The 21,689-nt window shown below is 36.3% G+C and overlaps 1 protein-coding gene across 1 annotated transcript in view; it reads left to right on the top strand.

Annotated features, from left to right (window-relative positions):
- LOC106172815 (uncharacterized) overlaps nt 1-20,035 on the top strand; it is a 28,927-nt gene extending 8,892 nt beyond the window's left edge. Inside the window, exons 2-3 of the mRNA XM_013553721.2 lie at nt 12,154-12,432; nt 17,822-20,035. Coding sequence (XP_013409175.2) covers nt 12,154-12,432; nt 17,822-18,153 — 611 coding nt within the window. The 3' untranslated portion in view covers nt 18,154-20,035. The remainder of the gene's footprint in view (nt 1-12,153; nt 12,433-17,821) is intronic.
- Nucleotides 20,036-21,689: the final 1,654 nt, after the last annotated feature.

Below are 21,689 nucleotides of genomic sequence, written 5' to 3' on the forward strand. Positions count from 1 at the left end.
TTGTGACTTTTTTGACGTGCACACAGTATCAGTCTTTTGGGTCAACCGACTGTTTACCTAACAGAAATGGAATTTGAGATTAAGCAGATTATGTATTATTTTATGGAAATATAGGTTGAAAGGTAATTTATTAGCATAAAAATTAACTCTGTGTGCAAAATGTGGTAAGAAAGGGTCAAGCCCATCCAGGAATATGATAATGGGTTTAGATAAGAGGAAATTGCCAGATCTGATGCCAGGGACCTCACCCTATAAACTGACCCTACTTGAGAAAGGGCATTAAGTTAATTAAACTTAAATCAATTGTTCATTCAGAGTGAATTTTCCCCCTGCTCAAATTGGGCAGTTCTTTTGTATCCCCCCCTCTCCCTCACCAACCCCCCCTCCCCCCCTTGCCTACTGGACTGAAGTAAACATCCCCTTTTACTCTGCTGAAATTATTAGAATGAATCCTTTCCCCTAAGTCTGTTTATAATGCATCACAAAATAACCAAGTTAAAATCACCAGAGATTAAGATATCTTAGAGTTTATTGTACTTTCTATAGTTCTATCAGAGAACCCATTCCCATAGATTTTAGATCGATCTATCCCTGTGGGGAGTTTCACTAGATTATTGTCAGCTTAGCCGGCTTAAGCGTCTGTCCTGCCTACTAAAAGCTGTAAGGGGGTAATTAACTATGGTACGTGCTCCGCTGACTGCAATTTAGCGTGAACCCCCAGGGAGTTACCGGTAGGTCGATCTAAATATAAATCTCTGGATCGATCTAAATCTCTGGGAATGCACCCAGAGAAAGAGAGAGAGAGAGAGTTAAAACGTGTCTGTATGTAGCTTATGTCGAGTGCAATTTGAGATTTAGGTTTAGAAATGCTGGAGAAAATATGGGACTCCAATGCTTCTCATAAAATAAGAAGACTTAGTTTGTTGTGTTTTGTTTTTTCATGTCAAGTAATAAAACCAGCACAACTGCAGTCTATGTCCACACTTTAAAAAGATGAACTACTCATGAAGATAACCAAAACTTTTAAAGTAACTGACACATTTAAGACATTTCTCAGGCAAAGATAGAATATCACTTTAAACTGACACCCTTTTCTGCCCAAAAAAAGTGCCTACGCCTGAAGGAGGCTCCCATTTCAGGTAGACTTGACACAGTGAAGGGAGGTTATAAAAGAAGCGGAGCACGAGTCAGCATAAAAGCACTCATCTAATATTTACGGAGCAATACAGCAACAAGAAATTGCCATATTACATTACCATTATGGTGAGTTTGCTGTATTGACAAGTTGCGTTAAATTATAACCTCTTTTGTGGTCTGGTAAATGCAGGGGCCTATGGTGTGTGTACTGCTTTGTGGGACTTCCAGTCTGTTTTGTTTAGTTCCTGACTCTCTCTCCTTCTCTCTCCCTCTCTCTCTCTCTCTCTCTTTCTCTCATTAGTGAATATAAAAAGGACATTGCAAATCAAAAGTAAAAACAGAAATGGATTTAAACCCCTCTTCCATCTCTTTCCCTCTCTCTGTCATTGGTGAATTTATAAAGGCCTAAGTGAAAGAAAAGAGGAAATGGATGAACCCCTCCTCTCTTCTCTCTCTTTCTCTCTCTCTCTCTCTGCTGTTGTGCTAATAAAAATTCATATAGATAGACTTATATGAGAGCAGGAATCTTGGACATTTACAAGTACCACCATTTCTCTAAGATTCTGAGTAGTGTCCCCTGTCATGTTATAATATCATGAAAAGGGCCAGGGTGCAGGGGGGGGGGGAGGTTGAGGCCCTCTTCTGGGTCTTCTAGAAGACGGTCAGATTTTCAAGTTTACATTGATGGGTATGTAATTTTTTTCTGTTGGAAGACTCAGAAAACTGTCAAAAATATCTCTGGATCCGCCCCTGAGGGGGGGGGGGAGAGGTCAGGATAAGTGAAGTTTCCCTGCATTTATTCTCAACGAGAGCAAACAAAAGTAAAGGCAAATAATAATAGTTCTAATTCTAAAAATAATAATAATAATAGTAAAGCTACATTAAGCCAGTTTGCTTTTTACCACAGTGAAAGACTTAAAACTAGAACGTACAGGTCCATAAAATGTGAGTCATTTGTGAATGGGGCATGACTTTGAATTAAAAGTTTGTCCCTTCAGAAGTACAGTTTCTAGAGCCGAAAGAAGTGAATAATTGTAGCATTAATTCAACTAGACAGGTACATTAAATTGGGGTCTTATTAGGAAAAAACAGTATCACAGGTGCTTCACGGCGGCCACCTGGGCCTCAAGTAAATGCAATTTTTGTTGGAAGACATCATTATTTATTTCGGGGAAATGAACTTTCTTTTTATTTGATAGAGTTAAGATGGATGACTGTGGTTATCGCAAATGTGTTGAGGGTTTAGGGAAGTTTGGGGCCTTTTGCTTGATTTAGTCGTTGTTGTTATTGTTGACTGTAGTATAGTAGTAGAAGTTGTTGTTGTTGTTATTTAGAGCATTAATTTATTAAATTTGTTTTTCTCTCACACAAAGTCAACCAAGTGTACTGACACACACATACCCTTTTCTCTTTCTCACACACACATACATACACATACACACACACACTCTCTCTCTCTCACACACATACAAACACACACCTCTTTCTCTCTCTCTCTCTCTCTCTCTCTATCTATCTCTCTCTCTCTCTCTGCTCTCGCCAATACAAGATACAAAAACATTTCTTCTCTTCCAAATGCTTTAACAGACTTACTCATCAAACATGCCCCAAAATTCATCCTCCATACCCTCCTCGCTCCCTCCTTGACCAGGGACAAAAATATCAATTTGCTTCATAGATAGATGGATAGATAAAAGTCAGCAAAATAAAACATATCAAAGGGATAAACACAAAAACATGCAGGTGACAAGCTAGACAAAGTCATCATTTTGATAATAAATTACTGCCTTTATAGTCTACTACACATGATAATATTAAAAAACAAGGCAAGGATGCTAGCAAAACAATATCACTACACATGTAATACTGGTATAACAAATATGGTCGATGGTTTGACAGATGTAATTTGTGACTGGAATTAGTTAAATGAAGTGGATTAATTATCCTCAAGGGAACAATTTCTATTTGCTCCTTAGACCTACCAGGGCCCAATTAACAACCCAGGTGAAGCATTGCTGTTAAAGAGACAGGCGACATATGGCTTCAGCATTGATTCAGTGAATTTGAACAAAGGATGAAAATCATGAAAAAAAAATGTTTGGAGTTAGAACAAAGAAATTGGCCTGCCTTTATGTCATGTCATGTAAGGGGAAAACTAATTCCCCATAGACGAGAAATAATGAAAATGGGAGAATCAGATTCTAGTGTTTTAATTGTGCGTCTCTTATCACCCATTTGCTGATGCGTTATTGTACTCTATGGCTTTTTCATGTTCGATGAAATGTACTTGTAATGCAATATATGAGTGAGGGATGTCAGTCATTTCCCACTAAGTGATATTTTTAATCCCATACTTGAACTCTGTTTGATGATGTTTACAACGGATCTATTAGGCTATCTATATATAGTGCCAAGGTTTTTTTTTCCATTGCTCTTAGTTTTATTTTAGACTAACATCTTTAGTTTCAGACATGGCTGGAAATAAAGATTCATTACACCTATGTGCTTGTCACTGGAAATAGGCTTGCTCATAATGTGTGTGAGTTTCTAGTAATTCGTAGTCTTCATACACGTACGGTTATTATAATTTATCAAATTCAGTTCAATCATTATAATATTATTATTTAGTAAGTTCAGTCCCTGCACTGGTATATACATTTATGCCTTTACCTATTGTCATAAATGTTATCAAACTGACACACAACACATTATTCAAAGATAGATTTCCTTTTATAAACAAGGTAGCTATTAGAAGATAAACAATTAGTTAGATTGGTATTGAAAACAATAATAGCAATTATGGTCATTGTTATTATAATTGTTATTATTCATCTAAATTCACTTCATTTTTGAATAGATATGTCTTCAGTGAAGTCATAGATGTGTACATCCCATCTCAGCAGGCAATCTGATTAAGGTTAGCTCTCCATTGGAAACCAATCTAATCTCTCTGCTGCCCCACCCACCACAATTTAAAGCAGTTTTGTTATTGTCTCATCACTTTTAACTGTTTCAAATGTCATATTTTCAAAGTACACATTGGAGCTAGCAGGATATGTCTTATGATTCTAACATGGTGTTTGGACATGACAGCTCATATATAGTTAGGTACTGATTTGTTTTCTAAGCAGTGGTCAAACTGAGGCAGTTAGGCCCATGAAAGTGTATAGCATATGGAGGACAAAGTGATGAAAAAAAATAGTGATTTGGCTAAGTGAAAACAATTGCTAGTGCTACCCCAGTATAGTATTTTAAATAAATGCTGCAGAAAATGTCTTTTAATTATTCCAGTCTAACTTTGTCATTCAAACAATGACAACGTATACCAGTTTGTCTTTTCTTCTGACAAATCTTATTTGTTTTTCAACATTTGACAGCATTAACCTCTGATGCATAATGTTAAGATGTTTTTATTTACTGACTTCTAATGACAAAGGGGTAGGGTGGAGGGGAGCAGACATGCTGAAACTATCGGTCCGATTGGTCATGACCAGGAAAATTTGTCTGGACTGGTAGAAAATTGAATTTGGTTGGTCCAAAGAACCGACAAGAGTTTTAAGAACCACAATTTTGAATATACAGTCATCATTCGACATACCTCACTAATAAAATTATATGAAACCCAAAGAGTTTTTTCCCTTCCATTTCATAACTATCACATTCACAAACAAAGTAAGCTACCTAATTGTACTGGTAGTATCTGTCTCAAACGAACAGAGTGATTTTCGATCCGAGAAAAATCCATTCGGTCTACCAAATTTTTCATTACAGCCCGTCCAAATGTCCAGCCATTCTGAAAAGTTTTCAGCATGTCTGGGGGAGGAAGGACGGAAACCCTTCACAACTCTTAAAAGGGCATGAACTATGAGACACATTGCCTCCTTATTTCCTCCTCTCCCCCCCCCCCTCCACCACCCCACCACCCCAAAAAATGTCCTTGTATGCAAATAGTAGGATGAGACAAAACAGGATTATTTTCATCCTCATCCTGTATTCCAAACCTCGGATTTCTAGGACAAAACTGGTATCTCCCAACACCTCATAGTACAGATACTGGTATAATGGCAAAGGTATGCTGTTAGTAGAGAGATGAAGAGAGATGAGTTTTTTTTTATGTTCTCTGATACTCAGCCCCCCCCCCTTCCCCTCTTCCTTGCCCTAATACCATACAATAACATAGTGAAATCTTGGCTGTATGATTATCCTGAATTGCATGTAAAACAATATCTCTGGATCGACCTGGGCACATGGAGAGAGCCGCTTTAAAATAACACTGAGAATATTCCTGCTTGGAGGTCAGAAATATGACTCAGGTCTTGCCTTGTACTTGCTGTGGCATTCTCATCAGATTGAAGTCAACCATTGAAACAAATGGCAGCTGAAATGTTATAGATTTGGAGAATGCTGGCAATTTTTCTTTCTTTTTTTTTTTTTTTTTTTTTTTTTTTGTAGAGCAGAGACCTAATTTTTTACATTCATTTTGATGAGGTTAATGTGTTCATTTGGAACTACATTTCTTTTTTCTTAGAGTTCAAAAACATCACTGCATTCCTAAATCATATTAGAGAAGGTCATATTTAAAGAACTGCCAAATGTTGTATGAGGTTCTTAATTACTCTTATGGAATTCTTCATTTGAAAAGATAATTTGTGTCATGGACTGTTAAAAAGAGCCAAAAATCATTTAAATCACTTGTGCATTTTTACAAAAAAAAAATCAAGCTCATAAGATACAAAATGGTAATTCTTTCAAGATGAATGGAACTTTGTTTCAAATGTCATAAAAAATTAACAAGATCACTATGGGCGGTAAAGTAGCGGACCACATGAAAGAAAAACGGTGTGGCGGCTGTTGACTTTTTTACAACTTTTCATCTGCATAATTGGATTATGAGAGAATTCCAAGAATGTTTGTTTTCCATCTTTCCTCCCCTCAATAGCCCTATCCTTATAACCCTTTCCTTCCTCCTTCCCCCATTTTCGCATAGCCCTCCCTCCATCTATCCCCATTTCCACTCTTCTTTATCTTTGTTGCTTTTTTCTCATAAGTTTATTGAATGTAGGCTTCAGCAACCTTTGCACGCACACATACACACACACACACACACACATGCACATGCATGTACATACACACATCTTCATCATCATCACGGTATATCATTATGTGTGCATTAACATGCACATGAGTGTTATAGACAAACATAGTTGACAACATTTTGGTAAATTTGTTATCAAGTTATCCCAGTAATAGTAGAGGTATTAAAATATGGGAGCAATTAAATGTCCACTTTCAGATTATTAAAACAGAGTGTACTTTAGTTTAAAGTCAGTAAAAAGAACACCTTTCTCTCTCTCCTTTCTCTCTCTCTCTCTCTCTCTCTCTTCTTCTTCTTCTTCTTCTTCTTATATCCACATTTTTGTCACATTTTTTGTTTTTTTATACATTTAAAAAAACATGTTGGTCGAGAAAATTGCCCAAGTGCAATTTAGCCTGCACATGTCATTTCCCATCCCACTTAGTGAAGGCAATACCAGGGGCACTTTTCAAGCACTGATGTATTTTTGAATTGTCTCCTAAATCATTGTGTATATCTCATTCTGTTGTATTTTATGGTCATTTACCAAAAGCCCTCCTTGGGCATTAATTCGAAGAAACCCTATCCATTTTTTGGGCCTCATTAAAACACATGAGTGACAGTCATGAATTGTTGACACCGCATCATGTATATCCACAATCAGGGGCCTTGAGGCTTGCCACCTAAGCCCTGTCATGGATAATTTATCAGAGAATCTTGGTGTAAGATGGCACCTGACCTCTTTCATCTGTCAGCCATGATGGATCGCAGGTCAGGTATCTGAAAAAACTCTGAAGAAAAAATATCTGATTAGAATCCAGTCCTCAACTGCAAATGAACCCCAAAGATAATTGGGTTCTGATTGAAATGGGGGTTGTACAGAAGGCAGGCCTTTATTACTTGCCAACTTTGATTTTTATGGGGGAAAATGATTTGATGGAACGGAGCCTGAGCTTTGTCAGGTCTGTTAGCCTTTCATTGCCATTGAATAGACCTTGCATGGATTTAATTTATAAAACCAGGGGTTTATTTTCTTGATGTTTGTAACAAGTAGGATTGTATGAATGTCTGCATCAAAGAAAAAGGTGAAGAAAGCATGAACCATTTCAAAACCAGATTTTTTTGAAACTTGGTTTTTCTGGTTGCCTTGGAGACTTGCAAAAAGCATCATAATTTTGGTTTATCCGGGATATATATAATGATCTGCCTCCACCCTGTTCATTTATTACCACTATGCCGCCTCATAATTTTAAATGATCTATGGTCTCTAAGTATGGCAATACTTAACTGCATTTTCCATTATCCCCACAATTTAGATTTTGTTTTGGAGACAGCATCAATTATTTATAAGGGCAATTTACAGAGATAAAATATATTTAAGTGACGTCTTTCAACATAGGCCTGTTTTTGGAAGGAAAAAGAAATCGAGTTGGTGTGGAGACAGCCACAATAACAAAAATGAGAACCTAGACTATCAGAGAGAGAGAAAGAGAAAGCAGCATATGTAATTAAGTTCAATCAGAAAGAACTTGGCAGTTTTAATTATTAAAATAGTATGCATGTAGTATGCATTACTCAGTTTTCAAACTAAGCCCCCATCTGTTTTTAAGAATATGTTTGAACTTTCTCATATTTCACCTGCCATTTTCAAGTCCTTGAAAAATCAACTGAATCCAGAGTGGATTTACAGTGGCATCTTCATTGTGCTACTTTCTCAGATTATTCATTGTAGTCTGAATTATTTGCTGTGAATGACATAATTGACTGCATTTACCATTTTGGGAAGAAGAATTAAACACAGAGTCGAAAAAACAGAAAATTATCCTGAGTCATGATGACAGTAGTATAAAATATTTATTACCGTACACGTGTAGTTATGATAGCTGCCTACCACACAAATGGCAAAACCATGTAGACAACTAGCATTATTTATTGACTACAATGAATGAACAACAATTTACATGCATGTCACTAATGGATAGTGATTGATGTTCAGAGCAAATTCACCGAGTGAACAAAAAAAAATGACTGACATAAAGATTTACTGTTATCAGAACATCACAACTTGCTACTTTCTACATTTCAATACTGAGGACAATAGAGAACATGGTTTCTTTGATTATTTCCACGTACATTGTATGTCAGCCAGTGCTATTTAACCTCACCCAAAATAAAAACAGAATTACTTCAGCAACAGGTTACAAAATGTTAAAGTTAAATGCTATGTCCAGGTATTGATGACAAAATCAGCCTTATTTTCAGTTCACACAAAAGACCACAATACTGTGTCATTCTCCTCTGAACTACCTAGTTTTGCATTGAATTTCATAATTTAAGAAACCAAAGTCTAAAAGAAATACAATGGAAGACAAACTCACCAAACGAAGAATTGACTTGCGAAATCAATCGCAAGTAATTATACTAATGTAGCTAGCATTCATATATTTAAAACACTGAAGTTTTATATACCGACTTTAAGTTTGGAGAGATGTAGGATGGTAAGGGGGCATCGCAACAGACCATTTGGTTCATTGGTCCGAAGGTTCATTGGTATGAAATATTTCACATTTTCATCAGTTTTTTAATCAAGGGTTTTTTTGGTCCAAAGGTTCTATAGTGAAATGAACGCAAATGTACGTAAAAAATTACAAGTATTTGCCATTACACTAATTGATATGATATAAACCATGTTAATTCATGAAAATTTACTGAAACATGTTTTAAGAGCAGAATCAATGGTGTCTTTAAATAATGTATGATATATTTATAAATATTTATTGTACATAATCGTCACAGCAGTGGTGTATTTGTCTGCCATACGCCCTCTTTTGAACTTAAAAAGTGGAATATTTGAAGTCAATTTTGTTTTTGGGATGATTTTAATTTTAAACATAGAATAGAGAAATTTTAAATGAATGTAATTATATAAATCTAAAGGAATGATCTGTGTTTCAGAAAAATTATGAAATAATTTGATACCACTTTTTGCTCTGGTCTCTAAATTTTCTCTCCACAAAAACAGGATGGTTGTTTTTCACTGCTGTAACATGTACGGCACATTTGGGTAATTTTTATCAATGAACCCATGCATGTGTTCCGTGTAAAAAAACATGACGATGGCTAACTGAGACATTAAGGTTGCTGTAAGTTTGCAATTTTTCCCTTCTGAGCGTAATATAATTTCACTGGTACGGACTGGCGAGAAACATCGTAGTTACGTCATATTGCCCCGAGCTATGTTTTATTTCAACATGTTGGGTTTTAAAATGACATCGTGTATGCACGGCTTTTACGGTGAATTATGTGATGGTAAACACAAGGCATTCCTTCAGGATCAAAAATGTTACTGCCTGTTATTGTGAACCTCATGTGTGGCATATAAAAAGTTTAAATGAAAAATCATGGAGGTGAATGTGAAAAACATCAGGCAGCTCCTTAAATGTTTTCATTTCTGGCCACAGATCAAGAGTTTGATTGCACAGTTTTCATTCTGGTTAAGAAAACTTGGGTATTGCCTTGACATATACTACCCCCCTCCCCCCCCCCCCCCCACCCCACCCAACCTGCCTTTCTTTCTTTCTTTCTTTCTTTTTTTCATCTTTTTCCTCTTTCTTCACTAACTTTTTCAGTTTGAGAAGCCCTATAATGAGAGGATGGATAAGAACATCTGTTCCTGGAATGTCAGCCACTGATAACTCAATTCCCTCACCACACATTACATGTGCCGGCAATTTGATAGCTTTTGATCTGGGCAATAATTTAGTCCCCCGTTAGATAAAAACAGGAAACAAAAATGGCTGTGCAAAGTGTTAGCTATTGGCTACACGTGTTTTCTCTACATGTGCGTAAGGACCATAACCGTTCCTCGGGTCAGGGCGCAGCACTGCTTACTTTTCTTGGATGTAGAGGCCAATTTCTGCTCTGAAGGAGCCTTTAAAACTGACCTCAATTCTAGAAGTTTAAGGGGTAATGAAAAGTATATACCATAAGAATGAAAAGGAAGAGTAAGGGAAACATGAAAAGTAGCTCAAGATCATGCTACTCCTACTCATTCTACTCTCGGTCCCTCCATGGTCCCTCCATAATCTGACCGTAAACTGGTGATATCAGTTAGACAATTTCTGGTGTAAGGTCCCATTCAGAACAGTGGACTAACTAATCCGAGGGTCAAATATGGCAACCCACTACAAAGCTTGCAATCGAATAGATTTCTGTTAATAGACACTGAATAGATACTCCGTGGGGAAGTATTCAAATGGGTTGGCCATATTTGTCCATCGGACTAGTTAGTCCCTTAATTATTCTGAATGTGGTCTAAGTTAGCTCAGCTTTAAACATGCCTCAGAAATAAAATACTTAAACACCTGGCTACTATAACTTAAGTGCTAAGACCAATATCTCCACAGGTATGCCTTTAATAAGGTAAAGAGAGTAAAAGGAATGTAAAAGGTCAAGAAATAACTTGCATCCTCTATCAAGAGAACTAGCTGTTCACAAGAGCTGGTCTGGTCTAATGTGATGTCACCAAGCAGGCAATTGATATTTTTAATGATTAACTTATTTGCTGTCAAAGAGGAGGTTGCTGCTGACCACCTTCCTAAGAGAATGCAATAAACTTTTGTTTGGTTGGTTGTTTGTTTTTTAAAGTGAAAAATTTCTGACCGAGTGGATAATTTATTTTATGCCTTCTACTTACATGTAGCAGTAAAAATAAAGCAAAAAAAAAAAAAAAACAAGGAGGAAGTAAGTAAAAAGATGTATTTGGCTGTTGGACTGCTAAATTAAGGTGTTCTTGCTCTGTTCTGATAGAAACAGTGAAATAATTGAATGATCACAGGGAATCAGTGATGTATGTGAAACCTGTGAATACATCAGGGGCAGCTGCAGTGTGTGTTGCTTGTGCTTGGTAATGCCTTTCCCCGTTGCCTGTGAATTATTGGGACTATCCCAATATTACCTTCAGGTGGCTGGCAGTGAGTTAATGGAAGAAATATGAGGGTATTTATGACATGAGGAATTCATCCTGGAAATTGATAGATATCGTACTAGCTTGTTGTTTTACAAAGGATGATTGCCCTTTAAATCTTATTTTGAAAATTTTTGCTTTTAGACTCCTTGGTAGAGTGGACCATGAATCTTGGAAAATAGTTTTAAAGCTGCCACATTCATAAGGTTTTTTGGGGGGTTGTCAGATGCTGAAAAGCCTGCCTTCTGGGAAATGGTGCCAATCGAAAGAGAAATATTTCACTATGTTTAATTGTTAAGATTTAAGCTGGGAGTCCAGATTAGACAGGGTGGGGGTCTTTTTGTAATGACACTTTGACATTTTTTAAACTGTGCAGGATTTCAGGTGTGTGTTTGTATGGGTAGTTTATGTGCTTTTATTTCTTTTTGTAATGTTAATATTTTTCATTTCTATCCCCTGTTCTGTATGTGACTTTGTGTGTGTCTCTCTCTCTCTCTCTCTCTCTCTCTCGTACACAGATTGTGTTTATTGAGATCATCTGAGGACATGTATAAACTTTTAAACATTATGAAAGAGTTTTTATATACAGTGTGCGTGGCAACATTATTATGGCATGGGAGATTACCCACATTGCATTGAAGTGTATTATAATTTTATATATTGTAAGCTGTTGTTATATGATAACCCTCTGACGTATTTCAAAAAAATATATATATATTTGAAATTATTTGATTTTTTTTTTTTTTTTCAATATCCTGTTTCACAATTGGTTCTCCAGCTGTGTAATTTTTTCACTCATAAAAATGTTAAAGGCACCATGTATGAAATCATTTCAGCACTTTTTTTTTTCATTTTAAATATATATAAATCGTTTTGTCTTTAAGCAAAAGACAAAATGATGAATATACTGCCCTATACTTATGCAACTACCACCAACATGGAACACTATTGACAATTTAATATTATTTTACTTCAGCATCCATCCAGTGTGAATGTACGACGGCGGACTGCAGCCGTGAGCAGAAGACCACATGTTTGGCAGAACATAGTTGTTATGTCCAGCATCTTCCAGTCGATAAAGATGACGGCCCCACGCCACCTATACTCAGAGGCTGCATTAATGATCCAACGCCATTACTGTGTGAGAACCGGCGCCCTCTAGGATATAAAGGTCCCTGGCCGGTGCTACATTGCTGTTTTACTAATGGATGTAATAAAGAAGTTTTACCCCCTGAAGCCCCAAGGGATGATAACAGTAAGTTTCTTGGAAGTATTTCTCGATGTCAGTCCCTTTTTTGTTCAGGGATAAATAGATCTCTCTCTCTCTCTCTCTCTCTCTTTCTTTTTCTCTCCCTTTTTTTTTACTTCAGATTCAGTGATATGATTTTTCAATGAAGATCTAAGAGTTATATTATTTACCAAAATGCTGATTACATTGAGGTTGTTTTTGTCAGAAATCAGTTTTGAGCATATGAAAAAAAGCATAATCTCAGAATTGATGTGTTATTTGTGTTGTTGGTTAGATAATGCTGCTGAAAAAGTGAGGGACACACACACGCAGAGAGAGAGGGAGGGAGGGAGGGAGAAACAAAAAGAGAATAACATTTCACCTTTAAAATAATTTTGCTTCCTCTTTTTTCAACAGTTCCTTAGTGATTTTTAAGTGCCAAATATTAGTAGTTGTAGTCACCTGAAGAGAGCAAATCCTAGAAATTCGATAAAATGAGTACAGAATCCCAGTGGGAATAATACATGGAGTGAATATTTCCCCCTCTGACATTTGGCATGAGTTAAAATCATCTAAACTGATATCCCTTTTGTTGATTTCCAACCTTGTTCCGTTTTGCTCTCCCCAACCCTCACAACTGTTGGCAGTCTTTTTTTAAACAAAACTCCAATTGGAATTGACAGATCTACTTAGGAATGAGTAAGGGATCTTGTTTGGGCTGAGGATAAGATCAGGTTAGGGCTAGGGATAGAGTGTCACTCATTGAATCGTCCTTTGTGCAGAAAAGGATATTGCATTTTTAATGGCAGTAGATGGAATGAGATGCCATTCTTGAAGTAGTTTCTTTTTCTTTACTTTTTTTTTAAGTTGTAGATGAACTCTGTGTTCTTGTTCTTGAATTTAAAAAGATTTCTATTTACTCCATATGACACTTTGTTTTGACTTAAAAGTCAAGTTGTAGAAGTACTCGAGAATCTTAGTGAAGTTGTGAAAACACCTTAATTGCTCTAATAATTTGAGGTAAATGTAATTCACAAGTAAAATGGACTTAAAATATTCCTGTTATAGATGGTTTCATACTCCTGAAAAGAGTTTTGTTTCAAGGTCATTCATGTTAATACAAGGTTTATAAAATCAAATCAACATTTTAGCCAATCAACCTTTTTATTTATTTATTTATTTATTTATTCATTTATTTATTTATTTATTTAGGCTACTTCTAAGCTTCATTCATACTTGTAATCAAGTAATAACATTGTTTGTAACCTTAGTCTGTATTCCTGTATATATTAGTATTTCATGATTAAAAAGATTTTAAAAAAACAATTATGAAATGTAAACAATGGAGGATAACATGGTTGATTTTACACTTTCAAAATTTATATATTTAAGCTTTTCTTTTTCAATTCCTATATGTAAAATGTCATTTTCTTTGATAATTGACAAATAAATGAATAAATAAATAAGTATATAGATAAATGAATGAATAAATAAATTTGAATATAAATAATTGTACCACCAGCGTTAGCGCTGGCGGTACACATGGTTTCGGTCTCGTCCGGATCGTTCCGCCGGCTCCGCCGGCTCCGCCGGCTCCGCCGGACGGCTACCGTTACCGCTTCTCCTCCTAGACGGTAAGGCCCCCCATACCCATCTCATGGATTTAGGTCACCTATAATCTCAACTCGTTCCACGTAAAATTTGGGCTTTGTCGGTATTGGGGTCTGGGTGTGGCACTCATTGCAATGCACCCTTGTCCAAAAATGGCAAAATTAAATGCTAATTATCTACCCTACGGAAGGAGTTACGGGAAAATTTTCTACAGACGGCTTTCCAAAAGTCATATGTGTAGATTTCAAATATACCCTCGGATTTGACCTTTGACCTTTACTTCAAGGTCAAATGGGCCAAAATTTTCAAAAAAATGAAATTTTTTACGAAAAAAAAAATTTTTGCCCTGTTATTCAGACACCACACAGACTTAACCAATAATATTATTGGAAAGTGTTACCCTTCAGGTCATCTTTCATCTCCGTGAATTTGGGGTCAATCGGTGCATTTTCACAGGAGTAGCGGCCATAAGATACCGAAACTGAAAACTGTCTCTAATTCGGGAACCGTTAATGCTAGAGACCCATTCTTTTTTGCATTTTGTAGAGCATGTAAAGCCCAACACTGGAGGTGGTCTCGGTTTTTTTGTATTCCATACGGTTTTCGAGTTACGCTGTATCAAAAAGTACATATTGGTGGTGAAAGGAAAATGTACGGAAGCCCACTGGTGCCATATGTAGAAAAAAAAATTATCTCGAAATTTCGAGATACTATTTTGAAATTTGAACAAAAAAATTTACCACCAGCGTTAGCGCTGGCGGTACACATGGTTTCGGTCCCGTCCGGTCCGTTCCGCCGGCTCCGCCGCCATGTTACCGTTACCGCTTCTCCTCCTAGACGGTAAGGGCCCCCGTACCCATCTCATGGATTTAGGTCACCTATAATCTCAACTCGTTCCACGTAAAATTTGGGCTTTGTCGGTATTGGGGTCTGGGTGTGGCACTCATTGCAATGCACCCTTGTCTAAAAATGGCAAAATTAAATGCTAATTATCTACCCTACAGAAGGAGTTACGGGAAAAATTTCTATAGACGGCTTTCCAAAAGTCATATGTGTAGATTTCAAATATACCCTCGGATTTGACCTTTGACCTTTACTTCAAGGTCAAATGGGTCAAAATTTTCAAAAAAATGAAATTTTTTACGAAAAAAAATTTTTTTGCCCTGTTATTCAGACGCCACACAGACTTAACCAATAATATTATTGGAAAGTGTTACCCTTCAGGTCATCTTTCATCTCCGTGAATTTGGGGTCAATCGGTGCATTTTCACAGGAGTAGCGGCCATAAGATACCGAAACTGAAAACTGTCTCTAATTCGGGAACCGTTAATGCTAGAGACCCATTCTTTTTTGCATTTTGTAGAGCATGTAAAGCCCAACACTGGAGGTGGTCTCGGTTTTTTTGTATTCCATACAGTTTTCGAGTTACGCTGTATCAGAAAGTACATATTGGTGGTGAAAGGAAAATGTACGGAAGCCGACTGGTGCCATATGTAGAAAAAAAAATTATCTCGAAATTTCGAGATACTATTTTGAAATTTGAACAAAAAAAATTTTTATCTCGAAATTTCGAGATAGCATTTTGAAATTTGAACAAAAAAAAAATTATCTCGAAATTTCGAGATAGCATTTTGATATTTGAGCAAAAAAATTTATCTCGAAATTTCGAGATAGTATTTTGAAATTTGAACAAAAAAAATGCTATCTCGAAATTTCGAGATAATTTTTTTTTTCAACATATGGCACCAGTCGGCTTCCGTAAAAATGTGCAGTACGGTAATGGATAATAAATTTTGAACTCCGGAAAAATAAAACATAATGCTTGGCAAAGCAGACAACTTGTGGTCAAAAATGACATTATTTTATCAAATTTAAACTTCTGCAACTTCAGAGAACCTCCCATTTCAAGAACTTTGACCAAAATGACCTTTTCTTTATTTTAATTAATTTTTTCTGTAGGAAATTTATGGCACATTATGGTAACTCCAAAATTATAACATTTAGTCCCTTATATCTCCAAAACTGGCAGAGATAGGTCCATAGTTACTATTGAAGTTGAATAGGAAGTCATATACTGGCAATCTTACTGTGACCTTGACATTGACCTTTGACCTACTTTTCACCATGAACTGAACTTTGCAAATTTTGCTTCCCTTTTATCTCCAAAACTGGCAGAGATAGGTCCATAGTTACTATTGAAGTTGAATAGGAAGTCATATACTGGCAATCTTACTGTGACCTTGAAATTGACCTTTGACCTACTTATCACCATGAACTGAACTTTGCAAATTTTGCTTCCCTTTTATCTCCAAAACTGGCAGAGATAGGTCCATAGTTACTATTGAACTTGAATAGGAAGTCATATACTGGCAATTTTACTGTGACCTTGAAATTGACCTTTGACCTACTTTTCACCTTGAACTGAACTTTGCAAAATTTGCTTCCCTTTTATCTCCAAAACTGGCAGAGATAGGTCCATAGTTACTATTGAACTTGCATAGGAAGTCATATACTGGCAATTTTACTGTGACCTTGAAATTGACCTTTGACCTTCTTTTCACCATGAACTGAACTTTGCAAATTTTGCTTCCCTTTTATCTCCAAAACTGGCAGAGATAGGTCCATAGTTACTATTGAAGTTGAATAGGAAGTCATATACTGGCAATCTAAATGTGACCTTGAAATTGACCTTTGACCTACTTTTCACCATGAACTGAACTTTGCAAATTTTGCTTCCCTTTTATCTCCAAAACTGGCAGAGATAGGTCCATAGTTACTATTGAAGTTGAATAGGAAGTCATATACTGGCAATCTTACTGTGACCTTGAAATTGACCTTTGACCTACTTATCACCATGAACTGAACTTTGCAAATTTTGCTTCCCTTTTATCTCCAAAACTGGCAGAGATAGGTCCATAGTTACTATTGAACTTGAATAGGAAGTCATATACTGGCAATTTTACTGTGACCTTGAAATTGACCTTTGACCTACTTTTCACCTTGAACTGAACTTTGCAAAATTTGCTTCCCTTTTATCTCCAAAACTGGCAGAGATAGGTCCATAGTTACTATTGAACTTGCATAGGAAGTCATATACTGGCAATTTTACTGTGACCTTGAAATTGACCTTTGACCTTCTTTTCACCATGAACTGAACTTTGCAAATTTTGCTTCCCTTTTATCTCCAAAACTGGCAGAGATAGGTCCATAGTTACTATTGAAGTTGAATAGGAAGTCATATACTGGCAATCTAAATGTGACCTTGAAATTGACCTTTGACCTACTTTTCACCATGAACTGAACTTTGCAAATTTTGCTTCCCTTTTATCTCCAAAACTGGCAGAGATAGGTCCATAGTTACTATTGAAGTTGAATAGGAAGTCATATACTGGCAATCTTACTGTGACCTTGAAATTGACCTTTGACCTAATTTTCACCATGAACTGAACTTTGCAAATTTTGCTTCCCTTTTATCTCCAAAACTGGCAGAGATAGGTCCATAGTTACTATTGAAATTGGATAGGAAGTCATATACTGGCAATTTACTGTGACCTTGAAATTGACCTTTGACCTACCTTACAATGAACTTAACTTTGATTGCACCATTTTTAGTTATATATATTTTTTGCATATTTTGAAAATTCTTGTTGATTGCATTTTTTACAGCTTGTCAAGCACAAGACTGGTGGCTGCACCCCTTATTTTGTGTATGTGGGGGTCTATACGAATGCGCTTGCTCCAGCTGGTGGTACAATATTCGGAGGCGGTATCGCCTCTCTGATCCTCTAGTTCATTTTTATTTCAGATACAAGTGCCCAGGTAACAGTGGCCTCTGACATCTATACCTCAGACCTCAACACTCACCACATTGAGAACACCCACACTGTAAGATTTCACAACATCAACCCTGTCTACATCGCTGTTCCAACCGTGGGTGTGTGCTCTCTCCTAGCTATCATCATCTTCACCATTTACATGCTCAAACGGCATCAGGCGCATTATTATAAAGCCTGCGACAAAGCAGGAAATTTACAGACAGTCAGTTCCAGGACAAGTAGCGAGGATAGTTCAGTGCGTGATATGGAGGATGTGTCCGTGGAACAGTCCATACAGAGTGACTGTAGGCTGTTGGTGTGACCAGGTTCAGGAATTTCCAAATTTGACACTCTCACAAAAAGACGAAGGGAGTAGGGGGCATGTTATTTTGCAGGCATGCCATTTTAAACTAAGACTGGGTTCCCATACCTAGATTGATATAACTGGATGGACCCATCTCCAAGGGGTTTCTCGCCAAATTGCTTTTAGCGTAAACGGCTACTTTGTCTGGCATGGCTACTAAAGCCCCTAAATGATATTTAATTGCCCTCTAAGAGCTTCAGTGGGTGTGCGGGACATCTAAGCTGCTGAAGTTGATAGCAATTTAGTGCGAACCCCCTTGTAGATAGATCGATCGAAAGTTAGTTCCATAATCTATGGGAATGGTCTCTTAATTCCCTCACTTGTCTGCCTGGAGCAGTGCATTGTGGGAAATTATTATCCACCATATTGAAAAATCATAAACAAAAGGCAAAAACCTCTTTCTGTCACTTTAGACACATAAGTTATCATAAGGAAAATTGAGAGATAAAAGAAATGGCTAAATCATTTGAATGGAAAACATCATGTGATATTATACTTGATTGTTTGAAAGCAAAAAAAAGTCCTAAATCTTAAATCCCAATCTCGGAGGATAAATTTACTTCAGATGTGTGTTATGTTAAAAGTAACTATTTCATGGAATCCCCCTATATAAGAGTATTCAAAAATGATCAGTTAAACTGAACTCTTTGGGGAAAAAGAACATGAAGAAATCTTTGATTGAATGTGTTAGTTGTGACTGAATGGGGAAGATTGTGTCATATAGGGTTGAAGAAATCCACAGTTGATTTGCAAGTTTCAGAACAAAAAAAAAGTCTCAAGTTCATCTCTCTTAAACTTTGTAAGTTTTTGTCTATATGTTTGGTAAGATATTGGTGCATTGTAAATAGTGAACCATTGTAATTGTAACACTGTATCGATCACTTGTAAATAATCAAATGGTGCTACCCAGAGTCCCAGTTGGCAATGGACTGATATTGGTAACTGATGACACATGTTACTGTTACTTTATAACTATATCTGGTGCTGTATAGGATGTTAACTAGTTGTTGTTATAGTAATCCTGGTGCTTAGTGTAGGTTACTCCCTGCAACATGTCATGGGCAGATGTATGTTTGTGGGAAGAGTTCAGTCTAAAGTTGGGAGGAAAGGACAGGATGGTTATTATTATTGTCTTCAATTTTTTATTTATTTTTTTTAATTATTATTTATTTTTATTTATTTGCTTATTTATTTGTTTGTTTGTTTACTGGAGGTCCAAGATCATTTTGATTTCTAGTATGGTTTCTTTTACCATCCAGGAAAAGAGAAGGCATCTGAAGGCATGACAATTTTTTTATTTGCAATCCATTTAAAATACTGGTAATTAAGATCATCTTGTGTGATTGAAATAAACCTTAGTTTTCTTCACCAGTACACCTCTAACCTAACAAACACCTAATCAGCTATATCGTTCTTACGCCAAAGTGCCACTGAAATCCAATTCCTCAACGTATAGTTACTTATTTGCCAAGTGAAGTTAGTTGTGTTCTGTCGTGTAAAAATAAATACAATGCATTTAAACTAGATTAATACTATGAAAAAGTACATCAGTTGACATTATTATCTTTTTACGAATGTTTTAGTGATTTTAACCACCCACTTCAGAAACAAATGATTAGTGAAACGGCTACATTTTTATCTTGTCACAAGGGCGTCATCAGGCATACCGAGTCTACTTTTGTGTATTCTTATAAAATATTATAATGTACATAAAGTATCAGTTATATTGCTCAAATGTTGACATGGAGATTGTCATTGTAAAAACGGTTTACTGTATTATGGTATGTAATGTAATTGTGTATCAATTAATGGTTTATAATAAAATGTAATTGTGATGTAAGTGTGGAGTTTAGTATGGTAATTTTTAAGCCCTCTTTTTTTCCCGTGGAAAGAAAACGAGGCGAGGGTTAGGAGAGCAGTGGAAAGAAGCCGGTTCGTATTTCAGTGCTTGATTTGCAGTCCACGCTCCTTTTTAATAAATTCTCCCCGAAACCAAAGTAACTAAGGTTAGGCATGCATTGTTTTAGGTCATATACGTCGGGCAGGTCCACGTTTTCTGTCTATTAAACTGGAAGGACCCTTCAAAGTGTAGATTTGTCTCGGCCAGATGAGTTTTAAACAAGTTAAATGTGCCCGGAATGTGATTTCATTTTCCATTCCTTCATCCGTTTTAATTAATTATCCAACCAACGAATATTTGAGCGTAAAACTAATATCGGTTCCTTCTACTCGCTCGATATTACAAATCTGTTTTCTTGAAAATGAAAACATTCGTAGAAACTGTTTCGTCTGCCATGTTTTTTTATGTCGTCAAACTAGCACATAAACATACAAAAGAATGAACGTATTAAAACAGCACATTTGCTAACAGATCAGACTAAACGGAAAATATCATATTACCTACCTCACAAAAAGAAAAAAAACGGTTTATAATTATAAATAACTAATATAAATGAAGTTGCCACACAAACGCAAAGGACTGTAGGCCTACCATTCACATTAATACACATAGAACAGAAATTGCCATTAGAATACTAAACAACACAAACTTTATAGGACTAGACCACATAATTTAATTTAAATATTTTGTAGTGGAAATATTTGCATAACTATCCAGCTACGTCAGTTTTCTTCTTTATATATTTTTGCCAAGTGAAACAGAGACTATCTTGCTTTGTTTTTTCAAAATATGTTAGTTTTAAAGTAGCCTTATAAATATGCTCTAAAATAGTTCTGGTCGATTCAAAGACCTTTCTTTCAATTAATTAGTTGCTTAAATAAAAAAAATTAACTCATGTTAGCATTATGTATTTTATTTACTTATGATAGATAGAAAGATAGATAGATTGTGGTCATTGTGTTAGGTGGGTCCATAGCACAATTTGCTTCCCACTCCTCCCTCAACACGGGGCTTACTGAAGAATGCGCAGCTTTACCATTGCCTTACAAAATGTCACATTCCAAACGCAATCCTCCATGTGTCATCAAAATCCAAGCCTCCACACAACACAAAAAGAAACTATACAGACTTCAAATGCCTGCTTTTTCTTTGTCTCACTGACAACTTGTGGACTGAAAACGGAACTCCTTAGTCGTCTGCAGGACAAGAGAGTGCAGATTGGATGTCGGCCTAAAAGTCTCTTAACTTTTTTATCTCTGCTATCATAGGTAAGTGGACCCAAGCTTTATACAGGTAACCGGTCCACACGTAAAGAAAAGGGGGGGGCAGTCGGAGTGTGTGGTGGATACTGACACATTTATCTGTGTAATGTTAGCATGTCGTGAGAACAAACTGGGTAGCCTAGCCGTAAAGAGGGGCTTTTAGTCAGTACCATTAAATCTTGACTTGGCGTTCGTCCTATTAACAGTTAATATCTTTTTTTTTTTTTTTTTTTTTTTTTTTTTTTTCAGAGTAAATTGACTTCTGCCTAAGATGCCAAGGTGTGTTTTATGTGACCAAAGAAGTATCAAGGCCGAGCCTATCTCTGGCATGT

This window comes from Lingula anatina, chromosome 5 (genome assembly GCF_051362555.1).
Source record: "Lingula anatina isolate TDL-2025a chromosome 5, LinAna3.0, whole genome shotgun sequence".
Classification (NCBI taxonomy): domain Eukaryota; kingdom Metazoa; phylum Brachiopoda; class Lingulata; order Lingulida; family Lingulidae; genus Lingula; species Lingula anatina.